The sequence below is a fragment of the Cervus canadensis genome, chromosome 4, assembly GCF_019320065.1.
Source record: "Cervus canadensis isolate Bull #8, Minnesota chromosome 4, ASM1932006v1, whole genome shotgun sequence".
Taxonomy (NCBI): Eukaryota; Metazoa; Chordata; class Mammalia; order Artiodactyla; family Cervidae; genus Cervus; species Cervus canadensis.
Window position 1 is genome coordinate 13,980,205 of NC_057389.1, and position 25,780 is coordinate 14,005,984.

At 38.5% G+C, this 25,780-nt stretch overlaps 1 protein-coding gene across 1 annotated transcript in view; it reads right to left on the minus strand.

Moving 5' to 3' along the window:
* Positions 1-25,780, minus strand: part of LOC122439506 (leucyl and cystinyl aminopeptidase) — a 100,511-nt gene that overhangs the window by 22,190 nt on the left and 52,541 nt on the right. The window contains exons 5-11 of the mRNA XM_043464586.1: positions 18,954-19,074; positions 18,113-18,267; positions 16,441-16,554; positions 14,895-15,029; positions 9,643-9,774; positions 7,144-7,304; positions 5,503-5,591 (exon numbers count right to left, since the gene is read on the minus strand). Of these exons, the coding sequence (XP_043320521.1) occupies positions 5,503-5,591; positions 7,144-7,304; positions 9,643-9,774; positions 14,895-15,029; positions 16,441-16,554; positions 18,113-18,267; positions 18,954-19,074 (907 nt within the window). The remainder of the gene's footprint in view (positions 1-5,502; positions 5,592-7,143; positions 7,305-9,642; positions 9,775-14,894; positions 15,030-16,440; positions 16,555-18,112; positions 18,268-18,953; positions 19,075-25,780) is intronic.

Below are 25,780 nucleotides of genomic sequence, written 5' to 3' on the forward strand. Positions count from 1 at the left end.
GTTACATTTTAATGCCGACAGAATTGTTAGAAATTTATATGGAGTGATTTCAATTAATATGCAATTAATAAGAAGCTAAAAAAATGCAACCTTAAAAATAGTACTACAAAAGTTGACTGCAACTTTTAAAATTACTAACCAGGAAACGTCCTTTACAGTTTGCAATGAGGATGTGAATTTAAACCAATAGTTAGGGGTATGCTTCTAAGCATCTTAAGGTTTCATATTTATTAGACTATAAACCCCATGGGTGTTACTTTGTTTACTCCTAATCTCTCAGTACCGAGAACAATGCTCCTAGCAGGTACTCAGGAGATACTTGGTGCATTAATGAATGAATGAGCAAAACGATTATGTCACGATAAGTGGTTTCAAACAAATCTAAATAAGGTTTGCAGCTGTTTATGATGTAAGTTTTCTTCCCCACTTTAAAGTGGGGAATGCAGTTTTTTAAATTAAAAGAGAAAAGGGGAGTAGAGATAAGAAAAATCATCTAAACTCAAACAATAAAAGCATCATGGGTATATTTCCTACCAAGATTTTTCCTATACACATTTTAACTGGATTAGTATTTAATATACTGGATCTATGTACATCATTTTATACATTATATTATGCTGCTTTTTCACATACCCGATTCCATTTCCTGCCATTTTCCCACTGCCTTCATATGCAGGATTCAAAATCTTAAGGATGTTTTATTTTGGGACATACCACAGTCTAACCCATCTTTTATTTGGAAATATTTAGGTGGTTTTAAAATTTTTACTATCATAATAATTATATAAGAGGGTTTTTACACATAAAATGCTTTGGAAACACATTTAAACCTTTTAGTACTTGAAATCTAGGACTGATCAACTTCAAAAACATGAATTATTTCAATTTATCAGATTTTCTTAACACCTTAGTTACTCTAATTCTGAGACTGTCAAAGAGTTTTAAGATGTAAAGACTTATATTCTGATCATGTCTTAACATGACATATCAGATAATCAGTCTTTTTCATTAAAAAAATTCATACTAACTTGTTTTATTGCTGATATGGCAACAGATGGAATGGATTATCACATTAATCAGGTTTATTCCTTTTCTAAAGCAGAATACAGTTCTAAGGAATATTCACGTTGGTAAGAGTAGCTGCTCCGAGTGGATGTATTTTTAACAAACCTACGACTAATGAAATTAACTTTAACAGTAGCTAATGCAAAAATATCAACACTCTCTAGGTCACCAAACAATTTCCTACAGGGCTTTTATCAAGAAAGGACCTTGGGAAAAAGAACCGAAGAGCTTCAAATCTCCCTTTCCCAAAACAGGAGGCGAGGAATGATAAGCATGGCAATTTTCCCATTGGATGGAAATAGGAAAATATTGAAATACAGAGTCTCTCGGATGATAAGCAACTCGCTATCTTGTAAACCTAGCCAGGTCCAGATGGCAGAGAGGAGGAACAGAGCTGGGAGTGTACTTGAAATTACTACTGTCATTTTGATGACAGAATATGAAGCAGTGCAGCCAACAGCATGGAAAGGAGAGTTATCATTTAAAGAATCAACATATTAGTCTCTTTCAGGTCTTCTGAATGATTCACAATAGAGGACCTTAAAACCACAGGTATCAAAAAAAAAAAAAAAAAAACAGAAGAGCTTTGCACACAAGGGAGGTAACTACATCTTGCAGTGGATGAAGCTACTCTCGTATGTTTTTAATTTATCATAATCATTAACAGATTAACAGTTCAATTTTCACAGTCCATTGAGTAGTAAAAAAAAGAGTAACTGATGTTAAATGGCAGAAGCCCAGATTAAGTAATCTAATAGTGATTTAAAAAAAAAAACACTTGTCAATGAGTTATGAAAATCAACTACTGTTTTATAAAGAAACATTAAAGCACAGAAACAAACAAAAAAAATACGTTTTTACTACAAAGCTGCAAAATTTCCTGTATGGCTTGCTCCAGAGGGGTAGCATGATACACACAGTTGAACTACATCCCCTCCTGTTCAAAAGCATTCCTTTTTCTCCAATACCCCTTTCTTCCCCTTTATTTTATTAGGGGAAAAAGGCAAGAGCAGAGAATCACACATGATAAATATGCTGTCCTAACTATACACCCTTCCTCCTTTTTTCCAACTGTCTTTCATTTCAGTGCCATGCCCTTTAGTTTCAGAAAAATGTTTATGGCACAGTGATATCCTTTTAGAAACATGAATGCTCCAAGTTAGATTTAATATAAAAATTTCCTCTAGTCAAAGAGATTAGGTTCAGAAATAAAATGGAAGAAAGGGAGAGGTAAGGGTGGGGGAGAGGAAGGAAGAGAAGGAACAAGGAGACACTTTGGTGTAATTTCCTCAACAGGTGGTTTAGAAAAAGTCCTGTTTACGCCCTTCTTATGCACAAAAGCTATTAACCATTCAAAATCCATGTACGTGGGAGAAAAGTGACCAAAATATTGACCACATATAACGTCTACATTTTACTGAACTAAGGGACTAACCCAGAAACCCTGGCATTAGAACTCATGAAAATAGACTACGGATTTAACAAACCACCAAGTTACCACATTGTACGAATGTCACAACGGCATAAAATAAGCTTCTGATGTCATCATCTGTGCTCCATTTCTTTTGAGAAAAGAGAAGACTAAAATTCAGTGAAACCAAAATTGGTTCTTCACAGGAGCATCAGGAACCAAGAAGACCCAACTGTTGTCAGGGTCAAACACCATTTGTGAGGACAGACATTTGCAGTGCGGACTTTTCAAAACCTGAACTGCGAGGAATTAAAACTGCAGCTGCGGTAAGGTAAATAACACGGCTGAGAAGAGGAAGTAGCAGACACTGCTTTCGTCATGTATTGCCTCAGTTCCACCTCTAGATTAAACTGGTCACATTATAGTGCATGTCATAAATTCCCCTTTACTAAGAATATTTTCAAATGAAGAGAAACAGAAGTTGCCATTTCACCAAGCATTGAATGCTGTGTTCCTAGAGCTTTTTACAGTGACATTTGAAATTGAGTCACTCCATTATAAACTAAAATGTATTTATTCAATAAGTTTTTATGCGCCTACAGAGTGCCAGGACTGCAAAAGTGACTTGTGGAACTAAGATCTCCACGTTCAGTGCGGGGATACATCTCCTGTGGGGACAGATATAAGTAAGTGGTTCAGTCGTAAAGAATCCGCCTGCCAATGCAGGAGACTAGAGTTCCATCCCTGAGTCAGGAGGATCCCCTGAAGAAGGAAATGGCAACCCATTCCAGTATTCTTGCCTCGGAAATCCCACGGGCAGAAGAGCCTGGCGGGCTATAGTCCCTGGGGTCGAGAAAGAGTCAGACATGACTTGGGGACTAAACAGCCACAGTATATTAAAAGTAGAAAAGTAGAAAATATCATTAAAACATATAAGGGAGGCATCTAACCTATCTTGGGATGAAGGAAGCTCCTTAGAACAAGCAGTAGGTGAGCTGAGATTGGAAGAGTGAATAGGAATAAAACCAGGGAGTCAAGAGGCAAGAGTGTTCTTCCAGGACAGAAAACAGCATGTGCAAAGGCCCAGAGACAAGAGGCAGCACGCATTCTTGAGCTGCTGAAACAGTTTTTGTGCAGTGGAAGAAGAGAGTGCTTAGAAAGAAAAGGTTACAGCAGGAAAATATGGGCATGACTTTGGGGTGTGAGTCTCAGAGAGAGTTTAAAAAGTTGACATATGAACTGAGCCAAAAAAGTAAAAGGCTAATAAAAGCAGATTTCTTACTGTCCAGTTATTTCTGATACCACCAAAAATGTATATACTATTGAGAGGTTTGCAAAATTTCTGTATTGGTCCTTTTCAAAAATACAAGATGGGGTAATTTGTTCTCTCTTAGGTCAGAGACCCCTTGCAAGGCCCACTGAAAGTATGAGGTTTTGTTTTTAACCAAAGAAGGCAGGAATTTCTTGCACCTCCAGCTATGCTGTGTTAATCAAAGATATGATGACATCATCAATTGTACTTAATGTTTTAAATAATTACTGTAGCACTCCAGTTAGAACGAAATGAAACTGGTATGCTCATATAGTTCAATTGGCCTTATAAGTTATTACCACACACAAAAAAGGGCAACTTGGAAATATCTATTAAACCACAAAAGGTAACACAGTCGTCATTTTTGAGAAGCGTTCTTATGAAAAGGTTCATATAATGGGAAAGCATTTAGAAACTCAGATTTTATTGAGGCATTTTTTAAAATAGATACAAATGGTAAATCAAGTGCCCAACAGTAAAGATTAAGTCAATTAGTGAAAGTTAAGATATTAGTACAAAAATCACATGTACACAGCATCAACCCACGTAAAAAACTATTTTAAAAAAATTACTAGAAAGAAATAGTCATCAGAGTAGTTACAAGAGAGTAATAAAATTTGTTTTCCATCTTCTGGATTTTATGTAATGTGGATACGTTATGCTTTAAAATTATTTTTTTTCATTAGTAACATTAATAATGATAACTAACACTTCTATAGCACATAACATGTGCCAGGCATTATTCTAGGTGCTTCATATAAATGAACTAAATCCTAACATGAACCAAATGAACTAAATCGTAACACTATAACTTTAGTACAATTAATCTCTCCATTCTATAGCTTAGGGAAAGAGACTCAGAGAGGTCATATAACTCACCTAAAATCGTATGATTGAACCAAGCAATCTGGCTCCAAAGTCACTTTGTCACTAAGCTATACTTCCCTCTCAACTATAGAGGGCAGAACACCAGATCCAAATTCAAGAAATTTTCCCTTTCCATGAATCTTAAGTATCACTAATGAGTCCTGCAGAATGCAAGAGCCTCAGTTTTCAGGATGTAAATTAAGATGCTACATGGCGTGGCACTTGGTGGTATTTAACAGATGGTCAGAAACTACATTTCAATTTCTTTTTATAGACCCCTTGTGAGTCTGCATATACAATCTGTACATTTTATTATCACCCTCCACAATCATACTTTCTAGTCCTATTTTCTCATCAAAAAATGTATACTATGTCTACAGGACATCTTGTAGTAACTATTTACTACAACTCTGCATCATGAATCAACCTTTGTCATGCCTAAGAATCATCTAGGGTGCTTATAAAAAAGTAGTGGGCCCAGTCCAACCCAGAGAGAGTGGACAGCAGAGTATCCTTTGGAAACTCATCTTCTACTTGTTACTTTGTAACATAAAACAGTTATCTCGGATACAAAAACACAGCATTTGCTTTTTTCTACCTCAATTGCTAGCATATTCAGTGGTTTTTCATACCTTATTTCGCATGATTAAGAAAGACCAGTTTTATGTACGATATTGCATACAGAATCAATCTCACTTTAGTCATACTTTCTGTAGGTGTCTCATAGGACCAGCTCACAGAGCTGTGCACATTGGAAAAGTGTCATCTCCTTTCTGCTGCCTGGTTAGCTTTTTAGAAAATATGTTGTTTCTAATTTTTTATCAGAGAAGTGTTAGAAGAGTCAAACCTGATTTCTTGTCCAGTAGTGATACTGATCGATGCTTGGAGTAATTTCTTCCATCAGTGATGTAGGATAGTGGAATATGCCACAGAGAGCTGTAATAAAAAGAAAACACTGGAAGATCATTAACTCTTTCCAATAGTTCAGTCAGTTACACATACTTTGTTGAGTGGTTTCTCTTTTGGCAGGAAGGTGACATTTTTCAAGCTATTCCCAGAAAGGTATAATCTTGTTAGGTTTTCTAAGAACTTATGATTACAAAACGTTTAAAAACACTCTAACCTGAGGGTGCAAAAGAGATTTGTTGCTGCTGTTCGGTCACTAGGCTGTGTCTGACTCTGTGACCCCACGGACGGCAGCACACCAGGCCTCCCTGTCCTTCACTGTCTCCTGGAGTCTGTTCATGTCCATTGAGTTAGTGATGATATCTAACCATCTCATCCTCTGTCATCCTCTTCTCCTTTTGCTTTCAATCCTTCCCAGCATCAGGGTCTTTTCCAATGAGTTGGCTCTTTGCTTTAGATGGCCAAAGTATTGGAACTTCAGTTTCAGTATTAGTCCTTCCAATGAATATTCAGGATGGACTGGTTTGATCTCCTGGCTGTCCAAGGGACTCTTAAGAGTCTTTTCCAACATCACAGTTCAAAAGCATAGATTTTTTGGTACTCAGCCTTCTTTATGGTCCAACTCTCACATCTGTACATGACTACTAGAAAAGCCAAAGCTTTGAGTATATAGGTCTTGGTCAACAAAGTAAATGTCTTTGCTTTTTAATATGCTATCTAGCATTGTCATAGCTTTGCCTCCAAGGAGTAAGTGTTTTTGTTTTGTTTTTTTTAATTTCATGGCTGCAGTCACCATCCACAGTGATTTTGGAGCCCAAGAAAATAAAATCTGTCACTGTTTCCACGTTTTCCTCATCTATTTGCCATGAAGTGATGGGAGCAGATGCCATGATCTTAATTTTTTGAATGTTGAGTTTTAAGCCAACTTTTTCACTCTCCTCTTTCACCTCCATCAAAAGGCTCTTCAGTTCTTCTCCACTATCTGCCATTAGAATGGTGTCATCTGCATATATAAAGTTGTTGATATTTCCCCCACTAATCTTGACTCCAGCTTGGGATTCATTTAGCCTGGCATTTCAGGCAATGTATTCTTCATATAAGTTAAATAAACAAGGTGACAATATATAGCCTTGTTGTACTCCTTTCCCAATTTTGAACCAGTCAGTTTTTCCATGTAAGGTTTTAACTGATGCTTCTTGACCTGTACACAGGTTTCTCAGGAGACAGAAAAGGTGGTCTGGTATTCCCATCTTTAAGAATTTTCAGTTTGTTGTGATCCACACAGTCAAAGGCTTTCACGTAGTCAATGAAGCAGAAGTAGATGTTTTTCTGGAATTCCCTTTTCTTCTCTATGATCCAACGAATATTGGCAATTTGATCTCTAGTTCTTCCGCGTTTTCTAAATGCAGCTTGTACATCTGGATGTTCTCGGTTCGTGTACTGCTGAAGCCTAGCTTGAGGGATTTTGAGCATCACCTTACTAGCATGTGAAATGAATGCAGCTGCACAGTAGTTTACACATTCTTTGGCACTGCCCTTTTTTGGGATTAAAGAGATAGTAGGAGAGACAGTGGGTTCTCACCTTGCATCTGAAGGCTGAATTTCAGGCTTAACATTTAAAGAGAATCTTTCCTGTTGTACAAGAATTTGCTTTCCTTTTCTCTGAACAGTCACTAGAGGAAATCCTTTCTGCAGGGTCCAGGTTTTCATCATTTTCTTTACATCTAGTGTTTTGTTTGTGACCTACAGAAAGAACAGATTATTTTTCTCAGAGATTAAGAGTCTAATTATAGTATCTTTCCCTCTTTCTCTACCATGATGCAGCAATGCTGAGTTGAGTTTACATTTCTACTCTAGATAAATGAGCAATTGCTAAAAAGAAAGTAACCTGGGCTAGAAATAAGAGAAAACTAAAGAGAGAGGCAGCACACGTTGAAAAAGGCAGCACAGATGCTATAAACTGACTACGGGTACATTAAAATCCCTCAGAAGGTACAAGCACTCCTTTAGGTCACAGAGCTACTGTTTAGAAGGTCTGACTAAGGACACACAGGCGAGAAATCAGAAACACTGCTACTCATTGCTGTTGGCCAGCTAGGTCCAGAGTTCTCTTTACTCCCCAGACCCGCTGCTTTTACAAAATGGTGTGAAAGTGAAAGTCGCTTAGTCCTGTCCGACTCTTCGCAACCCCATGGACTTCTCCAGGAAGTCAGTCCATGGAATTCTCCAGGCTAGAATCCTGGAGTGGGTAGCCTTTCCCTTCTCCAGGAGAATCTTCCCATGCCAGGGATCGAACCCAGGTATCCAGCATTGCAGGTGGATTCTTTACCAGCTGAGCCACAAGGGAAGCCCTTTACAAACGGTAAAGCTCATCTTTTTAAGAGCTCATCCTGTGGGAGGGCCTTAGAACGGGAGCAGCAGCCGCTGCAGAGGAGTGAAACATAAACAGGTCGGCTGCCTGGACTTTAGGTCTCTCCAGAAAACAGTGGTAAATGTTTTTCCTAGACACATAGCCCTTTACCCTCAAAATACATGAATTGATCTATAAAATCTAGAATCAGTGTCAAAGGTTCACAGGCCCTCTAAAGCTTACTGTCCCTAAGACATCTGGTATCAATGATTAAGAAGCAATTTTTGAAGCAGGTGAGTTAAATTTATGATTCAGATTATTTTTCGAGATTATACATGGATCTGAATTGCAAGCAAACTCAAATCATCAAGTACTTAAAATGGTATGATCATTTGGTAATATCACGCCACTATGACTGGCCTTACCTCAGTCGATGTACACCTACTTATTTAAAGCCAAAAAGGATGGAGCAAATCTTCTTAAATGCACTGTGATACTAACCTTACATGTTCAATGGCTCTGATCTATTTCTTTCGGGACAAGGGGTTGGGAAGAAAACAAAACTGCCCCAAAGAAAGGCACTTCTGGGTCTTTGAAACAGAATTGAAATGAAGAGGCCAGTGCATAATTGATGCTGGTGCTGAAACATGTGACGATGATATTAGGGGCTAGGTCAGGATAGGAAAGCACCATGATGCAAAAGCTGAAGTCAGCGAGGAAGGCAGAAATACATTCTAACTGGCAGGAGATAATACATTGAGTACAGAGTAAATAATGTGGCTTTCAGTTGAAATGCTGCTACATGATAAGAAGAAAAACGATGATTTAGAAGCAACTCTTAGGTGATAAGGACTGATCCTTCTTCTCAAAGAGAACTGACAGAGTAAGGAAGATACATCTTCTGGGAAAAGAGTTAACAACTAGAAGGTATCAAGTTTCAGATAAGGCAAGGAAGCAGAGTGTACGGAAAAGCTTCAGAGCAGGGGTTCTTCACCCAGAAACCATAAAACTTTGAAACTGTGTGTGACACTTTGCCTCTCTGTGGATTTTGGGGGGAATATGTCCATAACTTCCATCAAACGTTCGGATATGTCTGTGATCTTCCAAAGCATGAAAAACCATTGATCTAGATGAGGGGAACAAATTCAAAGGCTTATAAAGGCTACGCATCAGCATGTGTGCGTGTGACGCAAGCTGGCTTCAGGCACTGTTACGAAGCACAACTTGTAACTAATGACACTGTTTGTTAGAATCTGGAGGCACAAGCAAATGCCAGCAGCAAGAGGATCTGCGGGCAGAGCTCAGCTGTGGGCACCAGGCTGCGACATGTCATCTACCGCACTTCAGTGGCGTCGGGCCAGCAAAGACAGGAGGAATCACGGGGCAAAGCGTAGAGCAAAACATTCATGAATGGAAGGTAGAAAAACGGCAAAAACATCAGAGAGGAGAACTTTCCTACAAGGTAGGAAGAGAGATTAAGATCCAGACTAAAGGTGCTTACACAAGGCCTCACGCAATTTTTTGGGGGGGCAATTAAACCCAGTACTTCCATTTCATGACTTTTAATTATGTGGTCTTATTCATAAACATTTATATACTAAGTTCCATTCCTTTTTCTCTTAAAAACTGTCCTTGGTACCATGGCTTATTTACATAGCTGACAAAAATATTAAATACAAGAACCCCTCTCTTCTTACTTCAAGAGCTAAATAAAATATCCAGGTCACTTACCTCGTTAAAACTATCCCACAGGTCATCACTGTGAATGGATGTATAGCTATGATTATGCAGATAAAGAATAATGGCATGTTGAAATATATCTTCACTAAGGTAAGTTTTCAGCATCAACAATAGGGAAGCTCCCTATTCCAAAAAAAAAAAAAAAAAAGTGAAAAAGGGAAGAAAATAATAGAATACAATAGGTTTACAGAAATAAGAACCTAAAATTCAAAATACAATCATTCTAAGCACATACTTTAATAACCCAGTTATGATTCTCTGTTATCTTGTTTCAAGCAACCAGCTGTGGACTATGGTCAAATTGTCTTAAAAATTATTTTAAAGAATTTCAGAAAGAATTAATTCTTCAAAAATTATTTTAAAGTAGTTGAAAAATAAAAATGCCTATGTGCACTAATTCTTCTGTGGGCCATTTTGTGTAGTCTATCAATTACTCAATGTTTCAGTGTTAATGTTAAAAAGTTAAGGGCTTACACATATATTTTTAACTTTAGAAACTGCTGAATTTTCTGTGGCATCCCCACCCCTACCCCCTGGGCTTGAAGGCCCAGCTGACTTCATGGGCACATGGCTGGAGACAATAAAGGAGCTGAACTCTCAAACGTCTCTTTGCTAGAGAGTACATTAATTTCCAGTTTTAAGGTGTCATGTTTCTGAAGTAACCAAGATCTCTCTTCTTCTTGCAGAGTCACTTCAAATATGTTCGGAACATATGAAGGTGTATATACGTAGTAAGCACACACTAATAATTTATAATCAGACGTGGAACTATTAAGGCCACGCTATATTGTGATGCATGTCACCATCCCCAATTTTAAAACAGCAACCGCCTCCTCCACATTCAAAAGCAATTTATATCACACTTCCTGCACCTGCTATAGAGATGTATTTATTTCCTCTTCTAGACTGTAAGCTAATTTAGGGGAAAACTGAAGCTAGGAGCTCAACTCCTATGACTAAAATAATGCCTACTACATAGAAGGCACTCAAATGCAAAAAAATTCTGAATGAATGAATTTCTGATAAAAAATGCAGCAATGTTAAGTCATCAAGATTACAAGATACATATAACTGAACTTAATACCTATTACTCACTTATTTCTGTATCACACTTCAGTGGTATTTGTTCTATAAATTTAAATAGTCATTCTTGTTCCCAATAGTCCCCCTCTCTAGTGTAACACTGCAACACTCCATTAGGAAAAACAAAAAAACACCCAGCAGTTCTCATTTCAAACAAAAGATGTGCTTCCTTTCCTTAACCTCACGCCTCCTCCAGTTATCACCGTATTTCCTGTTCCTCCTTTGGGAAGTCAGTTCTTCAAAAGAGCTGTCTGCATTTGCCATGTTCATTTGCTCTGTTTCCATTTCCTCTTGAGCCATCTTCCAACCATCATCATTCCACTAGAAGTGCTTTTATGAAGGCCACTGGTGAACCTTACAGTGTCAAACCAATGTCACTTCTCAGGCTCACCCAACGAGTAGCATTTGATATGACTGATCACTCACTCCTCCGTGAAAGTCATCCTGCTCTTGGCTTTGGCACGTCACTCCTGATTCCTCCCCTGTGCACTGGGCATCCCTGTCTGTCTCTTCTGCTGCACCCTCCTTATCTTCTCAAGGACTAACTTTTCGTGTCCCTGACATTTAATCTTCAGACTTCTTTTCTTCTCTAAAGTCACTTCCTTGTTGATCTTCTCAACCACAGGGGTTTTACATAACCCCCAAATTATATATCTAATCAGACTTTGCTTCAATTCCAGACTCATATCCAATTACACGTCTACTATCTCCACTTATGCACCTTAAACTTACTCAAAAATTGACCTTTTTTTCCCCTTTCTTGTCCTAAATATACTCTTCCAATAATCTCATTTCAACAAATAAAAACTCCATTTTTCCAGCTGATCAGGCAAAAGTTTTGAAGTCATCCTCAACTCTTCTCTTAACTCAACATCTAATCCATTAGCAAATTCTACTGGACTAAACTTCACAATATATTTCAAAACCAAACATGGCTTATCATCTTCACTACTATCACCTTTGTCCATGCCACCATTTCCTTGCTACTGGTCTATTACAACAACCTCCTAACGAGTCACCTTGATTCCACGTGATGTTGAAGGCTGACTTATTCCAAAAATAAATAAATAAATCATACTAGTACTCCTCTCTTCAGATGGCCTTTATTCCACTGTGCATAAAATCAACGTCCTTACCAAATCTAATAAGATGATCTACAATGATCTGGCCCCTTATAATCCTTCTCACTTCATCTACTACTTTCCTTTGCATTTATTCCTCTGCAGACACCTTGGCTCCTTGCTGGAGCTTAAACGTGCCAACCAATCTTCATCTCAAGTCGTGTGGGTCCCCAAAACAAGTCCCAGATATGGTGACACGGTAGAAGGACTCACAGGACCAGGGCTGAGTATGCAGTCATATTCACCACCATGATTTATTACTGTGAGAGGACATGAAGCTAAATCAGCTAAGGGAAAAGTCTCATGGGGTGAACAAGTACAAGCTTCCAAAAGTCCTCTGCAGGATGCGCTTAATTCTCCAAGCGACAGCTTGTGACAACACATACGAAATATTGGCTATCAGGGGAGTTCCTCAGAGACTTGGTACCCATGATTTTTACTGGGGGCTAGACATGCAAATATCTTCTGCCTATCAAGGACCAAAATTCCAGACTCCCAGAAGGAAAGCAGATATTTACCATAAACCACACTGCTTGCACAAACAGTGTAGGCACAGTGAATCATTCTTATCAGGGAATAGTGAGAAAGTGAAAGTGAAGTCGCTCAGTCGTGTCCAACTCTTTGCGACCCCATGAACTGTAGCCTACCAGGTTCCTCTGTCCATGGGATTTTCCAGGCAAGAATACTGGAGTGGGTTGCCATTTCCTTCTCCAGGAGATCTTCCTGACCCAGGGATTGAACCCAGGTCTCCCGCATTGTAGGCAGACGCTTAATTTGCCAGAAATTAGCCAAGGTCGAGCCTCACAATAATGCCTTTCTAAGGATAGCGGTCTCAGGCCTACTACGCTAACTGATGTCTGCACACAAGCCCTGTGCACTGGTTACACCCTCTGCCTGGAACATTTCCCCCTAGAAGTCCACATGCCTCGTTCCCGCACGTCCTCCAGATGGTATTCAAATATCACCTTATCAGTGGTCTTCCCCAGCCATCTATACAAAGCAGCCTTTCCCTGTCATTCTCATTTTCCTTACTGTGCTTCATTTTCATATTCGCACTAACCACCAAACACAGTCTCTTTCATTCATTTGTATTATGTATGTCCCTATCTCTGACCCCTGAAATGCAAGCTCCATGGTACAAGCGACATAGTCCGCCTTCTTTCCTGATCTATTCCTGGTACCTAGGAAAACACCAGGGATGTGGTTGGTACTTGTATAATTTGATAAATGACTGAATTATCACAAGGAAACATGCATCAGAATTAGGCTTAAAGATTATGAAGATCAAACAGAATATGTCTGCAAACACATGACTTACTCTCAAACACTGGCACTTCTCACACACAATAATGGTCAATTATCCAGCAAACTATTTTACTCAATTCTGTGGATGGGACATTTGCCAGATTCCCAATTCTGAAATAAGTACCCACCACACTGACAGGCATAAGGTATATTATGGAAGCAACATGCTTAGAAGACAATGAATTCTAGGTTCGGAGGGTAGGGGGTCAGAAAAAGAAAGAGCTCTATAACAAGAGATCCTGAAATAACTGTTCTGTGTAAGAAAAGCACTGCAAGTTGTAACATTTCCTTTATTGGTAGGTCCAGTATGGGCTTTAAAAATCACAACACATGGCAGTAGCTCTAATTGGAACGTATTTCATATAGCTAACCGAACTCCTGATGTCCTCATTTAATAACAGCAGTACCATTCTCTCTGCCAGTCAGGCTTGAACCTGGAAAACACTTCTGCCTCCTTCTTCACCTGCTTTGACCTATCACTAAGTCCTTTAAGCATTTCCCTCCGCCCGGGGTTTTCTTCCACACCCATCAGTTTCCTTCCACTCTCACTCCTAATTTTAAACTTTTACCACTTCATGCTTCGACTTCAGCAGCAATTTCCTGATTTTAGGTCTCTCTCCATTTAAACTCTATTATGTAAACTGAAGCAAGTTAATTTTCCTAGTCACTTGAATCTCAAAGCCATTCCTCTATTTAAAAATCTCTTAAAGCTTCCCACTGATTATAGAAAAAGTCCAGATTCCTGATGGCATTCAGGACCTTCTACAACTGAGCCCCAACCTACCTTTCTCATCTCTCCCTACCCCACATGTGGCTTCCACTGCAAACATTTACTCCCTAAACAAAAATTCCCTGCCCGTTAGTATTACTGATTCTTTCTCCGCAAACCTCACTGTGCTGTTCTTGCCCTATTCTATTGTTCCCATTGCTCTTTATTTATATATTCTTCCTATTATTTAGTTTCCATGTTCTTCCAAGAAATTTCTCTCCATGATCCCAGGCAAAAATACTCTGTACCATTCCCTTAGCACATATTCTTTCTTACTGCTTCACAAGTACTCCTGACCTAAACTCTGAGTTTCTTGATGACATGAACTGTAACTCATATGCTTTGTATATCTTCTCCTCTGTTCAGGATGGTAATTCAATTTATTGATCTTGATCTGGTAGCCAGACTAAGGAGGCAAGCAAACTTAAAATTCAGCCCTCCTTCCCTACACAAATGTGATACCCCCCTCTTCTGTTCTCTGACTACGATGATCCTAATCAGGTGTTTAAATTTCTGTTTTTGCTTTACCTCCATACCTGCAGTCTGTGTTTCTAATTCTACAACAGAATCTTCAATTCTTAAAAATCTCCTTTTGCTTACCTGTTTTGGCAATTCTGACTTTGGAACACACTTCAGTCCTGAATAACATAGCCAAAGGTTTAGAGCCTCCCCTGGACATATTCTGCCTATAGATCTGGACAGTGATTCAACTTTAAAAGATGTATTACTATAAAGTCTGGTTAACTGGCCAGAATACTAGTTAGAGAACTTAAGAGACAGAGAAAGAAAGAAAAACATACATCAAGTTAAGATCAAGATTTAAATAGAAGCAAACACCTTAAAGTTTAACAGGAAATTGAAAATAATACTTTGTTTAATCTCTGAAATAATCTAAATCAGGCAGCTTGCTTACATATGAAATTAATTTGTAACCCATTCCAGGTACTTTTTGTGCATGGAAATACCTTAAAATAGGAAAGAAAATCAAACATTTCTTCAATCTGTTCTGAAGACTGAACAGACGATGATGATATTGGATGGGATGAATTCAAGGAATCTCTTTTCATGGTTTTAAATCGAGCATCTAAGAAATCTTCATACTACAAAAAATGAAACAGAATAAAGAAACTATGAACAGTATTAAAGACAGGCAAGTTTAGTAATTATTGATAGGAATTAGACTAATTACTGTTTAAGGTCTTTATAAAACAAAATCAACTAGTTTCAGTAAACTTTAGAAATAACCTGTTGAAGATGTAGGAACAATGTGACATTTATGCATATTCCTTTAATTAAAAAAAAATTACAACCTCCACAAAAAAGTGTTTCCTAAACAACAGCACAAGGATAAATTAAGAGTTTATTATTAAAGCAACCAAATGCTAAATCCAGATGTTCAAATGATTATTTAAAAATGGCTAGTGAATATTTATAAAATAAAATATGAAAAAAAAGGGAACTGCTCCTTAACTTGCTTTCTCATACATAATCCAGCTTTTCTATTGAGATAATATACATTTCCCTTAACTGAGGTTATTCTTAAGTAAAATATGTCTTAAACAGAAAGAAGTCTGAGAGTTCAACAGACGAGTTCCTCTAGAATATATACTAAAAGCTTTTAAACATTCTGGGCACCACCAAGTGGTGAAACTGTATATCTCTTTGTTTAATTAAGAACCATACCCAGATTTACATTACTTTGCTTATTAATAGTCTAACTTAAACCGAGTTCATTTTACCATTTGAAATCTTTGAATAGGCCCTAGGCAAAAATTTCAAACTGAAAGCTCTGAGTACTCGTCTTTTGAAGCAATGTTGGATCATATAATCAAGAAGCTTAATAGAAAGTCACAGAATTCTACAGTAGAAAGGGATCCTTATATTCTTCCATTTACTGCTTGAATTATTCGGCAATACCTGTCATATATGACCTGTGATGTGTGCTGAGTCGCTGAGTCGTGTCCGACTCATTGCAACCCCGTGGACTGTGGCCCACCAGGCTCCTCTGTCCATGGGGATTCTCCAGGCAAGAACTCTGGAGTGGGTTGCCATGCCCTCCTCCCACATACGACCTAGTATGTCCAAATCTCTCTAAGGAGAAGTGATAATAGACAGCATTGCCACAAAATGTCTTAATTTCTTCTCTATAAGTAGGATAAAAAGTTTTGCTTTGCAAAAAAAAAGAAAATGCTTTTCAACTCTATTTAAATTCCTTAAAGCACAAGGGCCACATTTATTAAACATAAAATTTAGCAAAGCAATTTAAAATGTTCATCTTAATAACAAAGTATAAGGTAGTTTCACATAATTTTCGCTTTCTGAAATACATCAGTAACTAAAAGCACAATTTTCACTGTCAAATCTCAAGAGGTATAGAGATCAGTAACATGGGTCAGTTTTATTGTATTTTTCTAGAAATATTTTCATTGCTCCAAATGCATGGAAAATACACGTTCAGTATGATTGGTTCTTCCTGGCATTCACAGTAGGCCTAACAAACAGTGTACTTACACTGGAGAGCTCTCCAAATATTTTTTCCAAAGAGAAATACTCCATGAATGTAGCAAAACCTTCATTTAGCCATACATCATTCCACCACTGCATTGTTACCAGATTACCAAACCACTGCGGGGAAAGAACAAACAACTAACCAACTTCACATTCTCAAGAATTTTCTAATAGTTGAATTGTCAGATTAATCACCTATAATCAGATTACAATTACTTAAAAGTATATTTATTGTAGTTAAAACAAACTATATTCAACTTTAAGTCTTACAAATAAATTGTATTTGTAATATAAATTTACTTTAAAAGTAAAACTGTATACATTGAATAAATTCACTTTTAAAGTAAAATTATAAATTTAACATTTTACCTTAAATAAAACAAACAGGACAACTGGCTTATTTATCAGTTTAACATACATGCTGCAAACTAGGAAGACAAAAATTGTCTTTAGTCACCTCATTAAAACATTTCCTAGATAAATTCCTCTACTTTCTAATATCAAGATAGTAATATTATTTTCCATCATGTCTACAATCATCATGACAACCAAAAAATGAACGTCTATATGAGGGATGTTCCTACAGTCAGAGAGTCTGGACTGCGTGTTTCTCTGCCGTCACCCACATTGAGTATCTACGTGATTCAGAACAGAATTTAAATAATATTCCCTAAGAAATTTGGCATGCATACAAATAAATAAAATCAGAAAGACTTCTAAATGGCTTTTTTCCACGAAGTAGTAAGAAAAAGGAAAAAGAAGACAAGCCACCCCTAAAAAAATGCATCTCAAAAATCCCTGAAATAAAGCATGGTCAATAAAGTGTGCAGTTCAGTCACTGCGTCCAAGGGCTCAGCTCAAACCATCAGCAAAATGAGAAACAAAGCACTGTGGAGAATCATAAAAGCATATTCTCAAAGATTAATATCCTAAAACCTCTTTCAGAAGAAGATGACTTCTAAGTCGTAAAGAAGTACAAGGGAATCACTCCTGCCGTGGTGATGGCCGGCCCCAGGAATAACAGACCTAGAGCAGATCCCCTAAAAAACAGTTTGTCTACATGCCTAACTGTAAGAGAAAATAAGCACGTGCTTCATATGCCAGCCTGCTGTGACTGAGGTAGACAGTCAATTGGCCAGAGCACGTCCCACTCTTGCCTACTTCCTCCCACCGTCGTGACACCCCAGACTGCACCCCACCCTGATGAACACCGCATCGAGGGCATGAGAGGGACCAGGTACTGGGGAAGAAAGAGCAAGGGTCATGTACCCATACAATTTTTCTTTTCTCTACATCATACAGAGTACCTTCCCGCTCCCAAATTAAGCACCCAGTTTTTAGCAGGAGACAAAATGATAAACCTAGTCCTGACTACTATATTCCAAGGAGAAAAGGCGTGCAACTCAGGGAAAGCTTTCTTCCCCACCAAGTTATGAAACATGAGAGAGATAAAGGAAGTCAAAATGCTTTATGATCTGTAAAGTCCTATAACGACTGTTAGATAACATTTTTATCCAAAACTTTGTTTGTGTTAAAAAAAAGCACCACTGTATTATAAAAGAAGGCAATACTCTAATATAAAGCTGAATTATTATTAGCATCTAAACGTATTCTAAAACTCCAGGACATGAAACAGACCACAGGTGTGAGATATAACAGTCTTAGTTGCCGATACCTGATGGGCCAGCTCGTGAGCGATGATTTTAGTAACCAGCTTTCTATCTGCCACTGAAGAAGTATTATCATCATACAGAAGTGTCTCTTCTCGGAAGGTGAGCAAACCCCAGTTTTCCATTGCTCCTGCTTCAAAGTCAGGGATAGCCACCAAGTCTGGATATAACAGGAAAGAAGTGGTTTAACTTTCCCCCATCTAAGGCACTCCCTAGTTAAATTCAAGTATTTTACCCACTGGTCTACCAGTAAGTTCACTGTATCAATAAGTTCATTTTACATACTCCTAGGGAAAGGAAACTTTCTGGCCCATATGCTCCTTACCAGCTGTCAGCTGAGAAGCCTTGATCAACCCCCTATAGAGTCCCTGTTGCTCTGTCCCTTAGCAAGAGAAGGGAGATCTAACTCCTTCACAGTGAAGAACCTCCCAGAACAAGGAGGACGGAAGGCAGGGCCAGCGCTCTCCCAGCTAAAACCAGCGCCCTGTAATGACACTGAAATACTCTTGCTCTCCTGAGCGCTCATTACTCCTATTATTATCTGAATTAGGAATTTCTTAGGAAATTGGAATTAGGCCAACTCCAGGTTAAGCCCTAAACAAATCCCCACTTACCCAGCACCTCTGAAATAGTCCCATAAACTTCTAAACGCTTTAAGCTACACATTCAGAGACATCCACGGAATCTAAATAATCTTAACAAATACAAACAATTCTTAAAGCAAACATAACCGAGTTTCTTGGTTTTCCCTTGAAATAACTTTGGCACGAGTTCTTTCTAAAGAAGCCTGCAACCTAAATCTAGGTTATATTGGTAATGAAATCGGAGGCACTGTTTGATTCTTACCCAATTTCTTTAGTGGGTATTGAATTTCAAAGTAGTTTTCATAAAAGTCAAGAAGCTTCACAGTCGTTTCCAAGGCATGGTGAACTTGACCAATCTTTTCTGGGACAGCATATATAGAAACCTGAAAGGGAACAGGTAGGATGTAAGGACAGGCACAATTAAACTGGAAGGATATCAAGTGAACACTGTCGAGATTAGCATACATGAGAACCACATAGAGGTATAAGAGATATTTCAGGCCAGAAATTCTTACATATAGTTCTTTTAACCCCTATAGGATTTAGGAAGTCATTTCCATACATACAACAATGTTCAAAAAAACCAGTTTACTGATTCCTTTTTTTTTTTTTTTAAGTAACATGATATCCAAACTATTTTGTCTCATATAGCAATTATAAACATCTGCCTGTTTAATTCCGTGATACTCTTCTCCCTATTACCTACAGTTGTCCTTCCTTGTCTGTGAATTATTTGAAGGGCAAAACTAAATTTTCATCTTTTTAGTACCTAACGTAGTGCCTGGCATCTCTCAGGCATTCAATACAGAGAAGTCACAGCTTACAAACGGCACGTTTGTTGAAGCTGCCCTGAGCCCGCCTCTGAGCGAGCAACACATCCTCTTTCAGGAAGCATGGTCCAGCCAGGTCTTCTTTCAGCCTTGGAACTGCTTGCTTTTTCCCCCACGTTGTTGGCTTGTACCCAGCAGAGTGAAAAGCACTTGGTGAGCGGCTCACAGGAACTAACACTGCTGTATTTAAAACGGATGGCCAACAAGGCTCTACTGTCGGCCCAGGGAACTCTGCTCAACGAGATGTGGCAGCCTGGACGGGAGGGGAGTTTGGTGGGGCGGGGACACGTGTATACACGTGTGGCTGAGTCCCTTAGCTGTCCACCTGGATCTACCACAGCACTGTTAATCAGCTACACGCCAGTACAAGAAAAAAACTTTAATTAAAAACATAAAGGTACACACTTAAAAAAAAAAACACAACCAAGTAAAAGGATAACAGGATTCATGCCCATGAATACAGGGCACATGCTCCAGGGAAGATGCAACTGCCCACATTACTTAAATTGTTACTCTTTCTTTGCTGATTAAATGTGTAAGTTACATATGTGTAAGTTACCCATTTGGTGTAACTGACTGTAACAGTCTTCTCAGTGAGCATCAAAAGGCAAAATTTAAGCAATTACATGAAAAGTAATAGGTTTTAAAAAGCAATATTTACTGTTTTCAATTTATTGAAAGAAAGAAGTCCTCTCTACTCAAGTTGGTAAAGCAGAATATAGACAAGACATAGCAGAAGATAAAAACCTCAAAAATATAAAGATCTTAGCAGGTGGGAAAAGGAGACCTACTGAATAACTAAGCATTTGGAAAAAATACATTGGTGAACTCTAACCACAAATTAAAATAAAGACTAAAAATAGTCTTTCATTAAACCACTGAAAAACAGTCAACAATTTCTAAGAGGTCATAATTTCAGCCACAGTTGTCTTTATGTGGGGCCTTAGTCTATAGAACATATGCATAAATTATAGAAACATGGAGAGTGAAGTAAGCCAGAAAGATAAAGACCCATACAGTATACTAACGCATATATATGCAATTTGAAAAGATGGTAACGATAACCCTATATGCAAAACAGAAAAAGAGACACAGATGTACAGAACAGACTTTGGGACTCTGTGGGAGAAGGTGAGGGTGGGATGTTCTGAGAGAACAGCGTTGAAACAAGTATACTATCAAGGGTGAAACAGACCACCAGCCCAGGCTGGATGCATGAGACAAGTGCTCAGGGCTGGTGCACTGGGAAGACCCAGAGGGATGGGATGGGGAGGGAGGCGGGAGGGGGGATCGGGATGGGGAACACATGTAAATCCATGGCTGATTCATGTCAGTGTATGGCACAAACCACTACAATATATTTAAAAAAAAAAAAGACAAAAAAAATAAAAGAAACATGGAGGTAACATGGCATAAAAATTAAAGAAAAAATTTTAAGTAAGCAAACAACAAAACTAAATGTACAGGCTCTGTAGTTAGACTGCCAGGTTCCAATCTCTGCTAGTTGTGTGAACTTGAGGAGGTTCGTTAACCTCAATCTCCTTATCTATAAAAGGGTGATAAAAGTAGCTCCCACCCCCACATTAAATGAACTAATACATATAGAACTTAGGATAGCGGCTGACAGAAAACAAGTATTCAATAAACAGTAGTTATTACCATTATTTAAAATAAAAGGAGTCCCACCAGAAGTGGCATAAAATACGTGTGAGCAGAGCATTTGCGGCAACAGTTACAGGAAGAATGAAGTGTTAGGACTGAAGTGAGCTCATTTAAAATATGTTTCTTTCTTAAGACAATTAAGAAGAAATTTAATCTCACACTATGTGGCCAAGTTTGTACTTCACCAGCCCAGCACTCAAACATCTGCATCCTTGGTACAGGGCTGTGACCACAGTTGATTGAATTCAGTCACCACCTGCCAAAGGAACACACACACTCCCTGCATCATTCCCCCTCTAAAGTCTTAGTGCTCACATGCACACACACACACACACACACGTCTGAAATAGTCTTTTTAAATCTAACTACCATGATAAATGACTGTACCAAGATCACTTGGAATCTGAGACTAGTCTTTATTACTTCTGCCTGTTCTTTCCAGGCATACATATTTTATGGAGTCAATGCAGTCATGTAGAAGATGCTGTTCTAATAGAAACACCAGCCACATACTCCAGATTCCTCCTCAAACATCCTTCTGCCACACACACCACTTGGCACTCCCATCTCTATGTGTGAAAGCACCTTTCATCAGAGGAAAAGTAAAGCCAGAAAAAAGCAAGTCCATATGAAACTGAAACCTGACCGGAGGATCCACTAAGTCCCATTTCTGGAATACAATGACTAGGAAAAAAAGGTAGTTTGGTATTTTCTCCTTCCTTCTGTTTCTCTCCCTTAAAAAAAAAAAAAAATGTGCTATGAATCCTCACTAGAGATAACTCATCAGGTCATTATAATTATTATCATGCTTGTTCTAAGAGCAATAGAAGTAGTAGAAATAAACCAAGAGAACAATCTAGTTCAACAAAGAAGTTTTGGTAGGATGCTTGGTAGAATGCACGTGTGCTAAGTCGTGTCTGACTCTTTGTGACCCCATGGACTGTAGCCCACCAGGTTCCTCTGTCCACAGGACTTCCCAGGCAAGAATACTGGAGAAGCTTGCCACTGCCTATTCCAGAGGATCTTCCTGACCCAAGGATCGAACCCACATCTGCATTGGTAGGCAGATTCTCTACCATGGCGCCATCTAGGAGTCCTCCACCCTTGGGAAGTCTACTCTAAATACTGATAAAGGCAAGTCAACCGGTGCTCAGGCTTTAAGACTTACATCTTCAAACTTTCTCTGCAAGATCTCTTGCTAAGAACTAGGAGATTTATAAAAGACACAAAAAATGTCCATAAAGTCTCATCAGCTCTTGGAGAAAAGGGTTAAGACTGAGGAATAACAGATTGTTAGGTTTCACTTACTCTGCTCCTTAATAAGAAGCAAAAACCAAATAAAAGTAAAACCAGAACCAAACGTCATCCTCTCAAAAGAATAATAACACGGCCTGTAAGATTCACAAAGATAGAAAATAGAGAATATTGGAATTTTCCAATACTAAGTTTCCTGAAAAATACCAGCTTTCCTAAACAGACAGCTGAATACACACACAAAAAGCATAAATGTCTTAAAAAGTAAAAACAATAACCAAAAAACCCACAAGAATGAAGTCTACCCAGAAAAACTGGTTAGATGGGACTTGGGACTTTGGGAGAATGATATAAATTATGTATAATGCCCTTAGTTGCTGGAAGGCTACTTGAGAAAATGTTTTTAGTGGAGATTTGGAATGAAGTCATGTTTCTGACTGAATAAGATAACTTCACAGGGATAATACTGTTGGAGGTTCTGTTTGAATGTTAAAGAGACATAGTGTCTACATCTGACTAACCACCAATGGATTCTGATTCTACAAATGAGACTGGTCTGTGGTAAAAACAAAATCAGGCAATGGCAAAAACAAAACAAAAACCTCAAGACAAACTGATACACTCAAGGCCGTGTATTTCAAAACTGGGCTAGAATTTTCTAGGTAATCCTGGCATTCCTGAAGGCCGACAGAGGGTTAAGGAACACTGACGAATGGAAAGAACTGATAAAACAAGTGTTCCTCTTTCTACAGGTCTTTAACAACATCGTAGTCTTTATCACTGAACAGGACACAATTCCGCAATTTCAGCTATTTGGGGAGGCTGACATTCGTCAATAAAGCTCTACTGCCCTATTCCAGAATCCCGTGAAATAGGCCTAATGTCAAATATTCCAAAATAGAACATAGCCTAGAGAGTGCAGCATTTTACTGGGGCAAAAATCCCTTATTAGACTCTAAGTCTGAATTTCTAATCACCATACCTACAGAAATTATTGATGTCATTTGGTGTAAGAAGAAGCACATTGTGGTAGACAGTAAATTCTGCCATTTATTTGAAGAGCTTCCCCTTTGGCTCAGTGATAAAGAATCTGCCTGCAATGCAGGAGCTTCAGGAGATGTGGGTTTGATCCCTGGGTCTGAAAGATCCCCCTGAGGAGGAAATGACTAGCCACTCCAGTATTCTTGCCTGGAAAACCCCATGGACAGAGGAGCCTAGCAGGCCACAGTCCATGGGGTCGCAAAGACTTGGACATGACTAAAATGACTTGGCATATGCACGCACATTCGCTATGTAATCTTAGGTCCATTACTTAACCTCTCTGGGACACTGTTTCCTCATCAGCAATATGAGGCTAATGCCTTCCCCTCATTTGGTTTATAAAATAAAAAGGTGTTTATAAATAAAAGCTCAAGACAACTTCCAGTACACAGTATAACTCTGCACATGCTAGATTCACCTCCGTTTCCTAATAAAAACAGAAAGTTAAGAAGACTGTTGATTATTTGTATAACAATTTCTTCAAAGCACATTTACTTCTGGGTGGCATTAAAAATTATAAAGATTATTTGTATTTACAGACATACAGAAGAGTTTACAATATATTTGCATACAGAAAAAGGAGAGGGGTACTTCCTCTGTGTATTACTATCTGCCAGGTACTGAAGATTTTATAGGAACTTAAAAGTTTTCGTCCTTGCGAGGGCAGGCTAATATAGACAATAAGGTATTAGAGTTGTGGAAGGTGAGGTTTAGAGAACTGCAGAGCAGTCTGCCCAAGGGCATACAGCTAGAAAGCTGTGGAGAGATCTGAGCTCAGGCAGATACCAGGGTCCATGTTTAACCAAGTTGCTTTCAAATGTATGTAAATAAAAAGCAAAAAAAGACACCTAAACTACTCTCTCTCTCTTTCCAGTTGACCCTTGAACAATAATGGGGTGAAGGGTAACAACCCTCCAGGTAGTTGAAAATCTGAGTATAACTCACAGTCTTCTGCAGCTAAGGTTCAAACAATGGGTTGTATAGTACTGTAGTATTTGCTATTAAAAAAACCTACAATAAGTGGACTTGTGCAGTTCAGACTCATGTTGTTCAAGATTCAACTGCTGCAGACAATACACACACACATACATATATATGTGTATATATAGGGATATGGGGCTTCCCAGGTGGTGCTAGTGGTAAAGAACCCACCTGCCAATTCAGGAGACATAAGAGATGTGGGTTTGATCCCTAGGTCCGGAAGATCCCCTGGAGGAGGGCGTGGCAACTCCAGTATTCTTGCCTGGAGAATCCCATTGACAGAGGAGCCTGGTGAGCTACGGTCTAAAGTGTCCCAAAGAGTTGGACATGACTGAAGCAACTTAAGCATACACGCACATATAGGTGTGTGTGTGTGTGTGTGTGTGTGTGTGTGTGTGTGTATGGTATCTATCTGAGCAATGAATAATTCAGCCTGGCTAGATGAAGGAATTCCACTGGAGCAGCTGGAAATATAACTGAATTTATAAGAGGGCCTTGAATAGCACAAAATGATGAGTTTGAATGTAATTCTACAGGCAGTAACATAACTGCCATTTATTTTTTGTGATGAGAAGACTTAAGATCAACTCTTTCAGCAACTTTCAAATATGTAACATGGGTATGGTTAACGATAGTCACCAAACTGTACCTTAGATCCCCAGCACTTATTCATCTTATAACTGGAAGTTTGAGCCTGTTGACCAACATTTCCCCATCTCCCCCAGCCCTCAGGCCTTGGCAACCACCAGTCTACTGTTTCCATGAGTTCAGTTTTAGATTCCACACATAAATGAGGTCATACAGTCTTTATCTCTGTCTGACTTATCTCACTTTGCATAATGTCCTCAAGGTCCATCCATGTTGTCCCAAAGGGCAAAACTTCCTTCTTTCTCATGGCTGAACAACATTCTATCATATATATTATAGATATATGCTCATCTTTATCCATCCATGCAGACACTTAGATTGTTATTATTGTGAATAACAGTATTACTGTTAGCAATGCTGCAACAAACAAGGAAGTGCAGACATCTCTTTAAGATCCTGTTTTGATATATATCCTGTGGATTGCTGTATCATATGGTGGTACTATTTTTTAATTTTTGGAGGAACCCTCACATATTGTTTTTCTTAGTAGCCGCACCAATTTACATTCCCATCAACACTGCACAAGGATTCCACTTCCTCTATATCCTTGTCAACACTTGTTACTTGTCATCTGGTTTTTTAAATTATTATTATTTATTTTAATTGGAGGCTAATTACTTTACAATATTGTGGTGGCTTTTGCCATACATTGACCTGAATCAGCCATGGGTGT